The following is a 6,456-nucleotide window of genomic DNA, read 5'->3' on the forward strand; positions in this document are numbered from 1 at the left end:
AAGTTCAGGCTCTTCTATGGCACCTCTGTGCCCTCTCGAAGGAGATGCATGTCCACATCTCCAAGGCAATTGAGACAGTTTGAGAACCTGCCATCAAGAAACTCAGGACATCACAGGTGGGAAATCATGGACACAGAACAGACAGAAACGGAGATGAAAGATATCCACACTACATACGCACAAAACATTAAAACTGTTTTTTAAAGGCTAGAATACAGAGGGAAAAAGATTCCAAGTACAATGAAAAAACCTGGCAGACTGAATGGGTGTTCAGTGATCTGCACTGAGATGGTACTGGCAGCCAGTTGAGGTTTTTTTAAACTTTTCTATTGGCATTTCATCTATTTTTAAATACCTCTTTGCTGTACTTTAGAAAAGCGCTATGGAGCAAGTAACAGCAAGTACAGTATTTAACCAACAGGAAAAGGAATTACTAAAGAACAACTCAGAAAATAATAAACTAAAACCTTAAAACAGATGTACCACTTTAAGACACTCGAGCTGGAACTACTCTGATCCATTCTATACACCTACGGACAATTCTCTTCCCCAGAGAATTAGACAGCCAAAGGTGAGTTACCTGTAAAGAAATCTCCCAGCAATACTCACTTTCTGTATCTTGACGATGATGGTTGTTTTCTCATTTTTGCCTATGTAGTCAGAAAGCAACTTGGTTTCTTTCAACTCCTTTCCCGCCCACCATAATTGTGCTTCTGATTCTTTTATAACTTCAAGTCCAGCCTGTGACAAACAAACAAAGTGTTTGGAGTGCTGGGTTTTTTTTTTTTTTTTCAAAATCAGAAAAATTTTCTGGGAAAATCTTTCCGGAATTCCTGACAGAAAGGTCAGTGTAGTTTTACACTACACTTCTGCTACACCTTTCTCCTTATCTACAACGTTTTCATTCATATTCTATTCAGTCCTGATCTTACATAAACACATTAGGTAATAAATTCTCAACACTGGCATTAGAAAGAAATGACAAGCTATTTAAAATGAGTCCCAGACTTACCTGAACTTTGTACGTAACATTTTAAATAAACATCATTCACCTTATTATTTTGAGTTAAGCTATTGGTGTGCTTTTACATAAATCATCAGACAAAAATATTAAGCAATATTTGTCATGCAAATGAAAACAACCTCCACCGATAGAGAACAGCATAGCACATATTTAACCCAGGCACTACATATAATCCAAGTACATTACTGCATACATGAGTTCCTGACAAGTCTTCTTTATCTTCAAACTCCATCCTAATTGGATCATGTGGAGGCAATCCCATTGGATACACAATCATCACGGCCCCTCGGAGCTGGTCCAATGCATCTTTCACCATCTCCATATTAACACACACGTTGGCCTGAACTTGTTTCTGAAATACAGGCAGGGATCATTGGTAGTTTAAAAAAACACGCAGAGAGACTTTGCTTTGTAGTCAGTTCAAAGGTTCAACAGTGGGGTATTTGAGCAAAGCTGACTGGCTGCGCAAAGATATTAGGAGTGCAAATTTTCTCATTCAAATATTGATTTCTGAATACATCACTACACTTCTGCCCCCTCCATTTAGCTTGCTTACACTGGGGGAGGTGGGGGGGAGAGGGGGAGGAAAAAAAAAGGCGGCAATCTTCACTAAATTGTGCAGAAGGCATTTAGTAACACATGTCTGTGGGATACAGGCATTCGAGCAAGTACACATACGACCACAGAAGCTGTACGGGGAGTCTTCTGTTCCAAATACTTGTGACTCGTGAACAAGATGATTGATTCAAAACAGGAGAATTGAAGTGAGGGCTAGAGGAGGGGCTTAAAACTTGAGGAAAAAAATAAGAGCACATGTGAGCAGAAAAGTAAAGCTTGGTATATTGCACGGCTAATGAGGGATCTGTAAGATCAAGTGCTTGAGATCATTCCAAACCCTACTGCAACAGGTAGAGGGAAAACAAGACACATCTGGAAGAGAAGAAATAAAGTTTTTGCTTATGGATTTAACAGTTCCAGTATTTTAAGCAACAAGGTTTATGAAAAAAGAGAGTAAGAGAATGTTGCCTCCTTGTGGACATTCTTAAACTAGTTAACAGGCAAGTACCACTGTTTCTCAATCTCAGATGATCTATTCTTTTTTTTTTTTTAAAGTACACAAGCATATTTCTTCCTTTTCATCATTATAAAGTGATGAACCCAACAAACCACATCCCAAACTATGCCTAATGTTCGACAATGAATGAATGGCAGTAATTTTGAGAGTAAGTCATCATACACTGTGGCAATTTTGCAACTTTTTATTGTAAATGACAACATGGTGTATAGTTGGAAGTTTTGCCCTGGAAGACCTGCAAAGTGGAGACCAGATCTGCAGATATTTTTGACTCAAGAAGGAAAACTACGTATTATTATTTTCCTCCATGTTTAGAAATAGAGCTGATGAGATGCAATCCAACCAAAAAACTAAGTCCATCTGGAGAAAATCTTTATGGTCCAGAAGCTTTAGTCTGAAACACCTCTCATTTTGCATGATTTTAATATGACTCAGAAAAGTTTGGCTGAAATCCTGCCTCAGTTCAGGAAAGGTTTGTTGCAACTCAGCGTGCTGGAAGCGCTGCCAGGCAACAGGACAGCTCCTCGGCTTCCTTCCACACGGCCTTTGGAAGCACTGAGCTGCTCACTCTAAATGACCGATATGACACTTAGCAACAACAAAACGGGCAAGAAGGCCAATTTAAGTGCACAGGCAATGCTAAAAATTCAGTATCTGGACTATCGATTCAGATATCAATTATCTTTTGGCATAACTGGTTTAAAGTTGATCTACAGTTCCACACATACCAATGCCCACAACTAAAAGGGCCAGGAGAAGAAAACTATTTGCAGATATTTACAAAAAAGAAAAGAAACCTGATAATAAATATTACTTGTTTCAAAGTCATACAAAAACTGAGAAACAATAGTGAGCACCTATGGATTTGTAAAAGTGAAGGGGAATAATTAAGACCACAGTCCCACCAGGGTATACCCTCATGCTTATCCTTAAACACACACACTCAGTGGGATTGAGCATGAGTTTAAGTGCTTGTAAAACAAAGGCCTAATCACATTTTTCAATTAATTATACATAAAACTCAAAAGAGTATGTTAATAAGCAAAAGGAATTTTATTCCAGGAACACCACGGAATGCAGTTAATTTTTCACCAGAAAACACAACAAGCATTCACCTAAAAAATGCATCAATAGCAAACTCAGAGCTTGTGGATAAAACACGATTTAATCGTTCAGTGTGGTCTTGGCTGCTGGCATTCACTGGGACTTTAGTATTTGATTCTGTAACTTGTTAAACCAGCTTGCCAAAAGCCATTAAGAAAAATCATTAACAGAAATGTCACTTTTTAATTAGACTATTCACATGACTATTATACTACTCAAAAATTGTAGTGAAAAAGTTGACTTTTTCCTTAAGCTGTCCATCTACACAGCACCTATTAAGAAAGTCCCACATAGCACACGGTCCTTCAGGAAACTTACCCTCGAGATTAACGCCTTGGCTTCCTCTATTGTCTTCTTTATAACTTGCTGCATTTTCTCATTTGGAGCTAGAAATAAGAGACACGTATTTAATAGTCTACACTTACTATAAAGAAACCAAGTAAATGACCTGTCCAGGTTATTCCCTGCTGTAGGCAAATGAAATATTGTTCAATCAGAAGAGACACTTCTAAGTTGCAGTCCATTTGCCAGATGGATAGATCATTGCCATGGGCCTTACTAGCTTCAGAAACAAAACAGTATTTCTCACGGGAGACACAAACTTACTTTTCCACAAAGACATCTGATGGGTATTTGGAACTTCCTCAGGAACAAAAGTACCTAGTGGCAGTGTAGAAAGCAACAGCCATAATCTCATATTCCCCACAACCGAGAACAAGACTCCTTCTCCCGTGCTGCACTTAGGACTATCGTGGGCTGTACTGGCAGATGTGCTTTAAGTGGAGACAACAGCTTGGAGTTTTCTGACTTTTTTCTAATTAAAATCTCAACATCAAATGCAGTTTTGCAAATACAATGTGCATTTCATATCATAGTTATCTATTTTATTGTGATAAAAGGCCTGTCCTCAAATAGAAAAATCCAATTAAATGATACTCATTCACAGCCGAACACTTTGATGCCTCATTTGATGGTATTTAGTTTGGCCCACATTCACACACTGTGCAATATTTTAACTATGTTAGTACCACAAAGCTGTCCTTCCACTAAATAAATGCCAGAGTACAACTACAAGTAAAAATGGTACCGTCCTTCCAATAAAACTGCTTGCAAACTTTTACTGTACGGCCCGACGCCGCTAACAACCGTGCCAAACAAGATAGGGTTTGTCTGCCTGCCTACCTACGAGATACTCAGGTGTTTATGAGAACACAAGTGGGGAAAAAAGGAGAAATATTAGAAAAACAACCTGTTATTGTATCTTGTAGCCTCTGGAGAAAAATAGTGCTCTAGTATGCATTTTCAAAGGGGGAGAATAAACTAAAGTGAAACAGTAAACTTGCTCTGTTTGCTCTGGTGTTTACTTAGCTTTGGAGTTTACTTCCAAGTACTACAGTTGCAAAGTTAAACCGCACACATGCTGAAGAGATATACTACTAATTAAACTTTTAAACCAACATTACACCCATCCTAATCCAAGACTCACGTACATAAGTGATAAATTATGTAAATTATGATAAATTTTAATCTGTTGTGAAAACAGGCCCCTAAAATAGCTACTGCTTAACAAATGTACGACCACCTTCAATAAAGTTTATTTATAGGACGATTTTTGTAATTTCCAAATAAACATGAGCTGGCTAACATGCTGCTTTGAAATCAAATGTAAACGTAGTATCTTCTTGTTTTTTTCTTCTTCCAGGACATTAAGATGAAAGTGAAAGGTCCAGAATTACGGGTTTTACGTTGCTCACTGTATTACAGATTATCTGTGTCTGCAGGGAAAAACCCAAACATTTACATTTAATTTACCATGTCCATTTCTTCGCCCAATTTCATCCTTCTTGAAGACACTTCCACCGCTTGGTATACACTTTTCTGCCCACTCATCCTTTAGCTTCAGTTCTTGGATTTGCTCATCTGTCAGTCCTTGCATATTATAAGGCAAGAAAATACCATGCTCTGCCAGCTCCTCCATCTCTTTAAAGCATGTAGGGAACAAGATTAAAAATCTGTGTTATTGAGAACATGCCATTTACAAAAGCCTTTCATATCATGTACATGCAGGCAAACCTTACTCCTAGCCTTCAGTTTTTAAAGAGCTAATAAGGTATATCTTTTTTGGTATTTCCCCAGCTTTAGCTGACTGCATATTCCTTTTTCTAAATACTTTTAGGAAAGCTATTTTTTTCAAACTGGAATAACATTTTATTGTTATACAGTAATTAATTTCTTTGCAGTTGAGAAAAAATGTAACTGGACCACCTATAATTTCGTACATACTACACCTGATCCAGAAAGTCAGATTCACACCCAGTACGAAATAAAAAAAAAATAAACAGAAGTCTCTACAGTATTTTATGTGAAATCAAGAAGCAACGGTCCAGGATAATTCTAGCCGAGGCAGCAAAGAGGTGTAAATACTGGTAACCACTGCGCAGTCTCATCCAGTGAGAACAGACAGCGTGTGGATGCAGTTTCCTAACTCTGTCACCTAGCCCACAGCATCTGATCCACGGCCTGCAGTCTACACTCACCACTTCCCCCCAGAACAACTTTTCCAGCTGCCAGCCCACTTCACAGCATTCTTTCCTTCGAGGCCCTCCTGCTTCTTTACCATCATCTTATTACCTAAAGCATACCCATCTCACAACAGCCACAGCAGAATTACTCCAAGTAATGGCAATTCTGTTCCCGTAGCTCGGAATACAGGAACCCACGTGAAAAAATAAAGGCTAAGTCTAAAGTGGCAAGTCCCATGGAGGAACGGGAGCAGATCTGTAGAAAGAGTGAGTGCTGAAAATAGGGTAACCACCATGCCTGGGGTTTGGAATCTTTTTTTTTCAGGTTAGTTTCAGTGCAGCCTCACACACCGCATACGTATTTGCAGCTGGAGCACACCAGGTATAGACAGGCTGCACCCTTCGGGTCAGCCTCGTCTGAAGGGAATCTCAGCTCGTGCATTCCCAGGCTGATCCAAAGTGGGTTCGCAGGGACAAACAGCAGATGTTTTTCAAAAGCCGTCTCCTGAATCGAACCAAAGCACTAATTTAGACACATCCAATGACTGTCCAGTGGTACACTGCTGGTCACAAAGGATTTAGACAGCCACTATAAGACAGGGCATGCTGCAGCTTAACCATGCAATGGATGAATTTTCAGCCACGTACAATGGGAAGCTCAGAGTCATATAGTCTCCGAAAAATAAGCACTACTAAAATACTGGAAAGTGGGAATTTACACATGGTTCAGC

General features: G+C 39.1%; 1 protein-coding gene across 1 annotated transcript in view; it reads right to left on the reverse strand.

The window, feature by feature from the left end:
* Positions 1-5,181, reverse strand: part of LOC104496821 (chromosome unknown open reading frame, human C21orf59) — a 7,119-nt gene extending 1,938 nt beyond the window's left edge. The window contains exons 1-4 of the mRNA XM_010139993.1: positions 5,016-5,181; positions 3,522-3,589; positions 1,218-1,376; positions 610-741 (exon numbers count right to left, since the gene is read on the reverse strand). Coding sequence (XP_010138295.1) covers positions 610-741; positions 1,218-1,376; positions 3,522-3,589; positions 5,016-5,181 — 525 coding nt within the window. The remainder of the gene's footprint in view (positions 1-609; positions 742-1,217; positions 1,377-3,521; positions 3,590-5,015) is intronic.
* Positions 5,182-6,456: the final 1,275 nt, after the last annotated feature.

This window comes from Buceros rhinoceros, unplaced genomic scaffold, assembly GCF_000710305.1.
Source record: "Buceros rhinoceros silvestris isolate BGI_N320 unplaced genomic scaffold, ASM71030v1 scaffold33207, whole genome shotgun sequence".
Lineage (NCBI taxonomy): Eukaryota > Metazoa > Chordata > Aves > Bucerotiformes > Bucerotidae > Buceros > Buceros rhinoceros.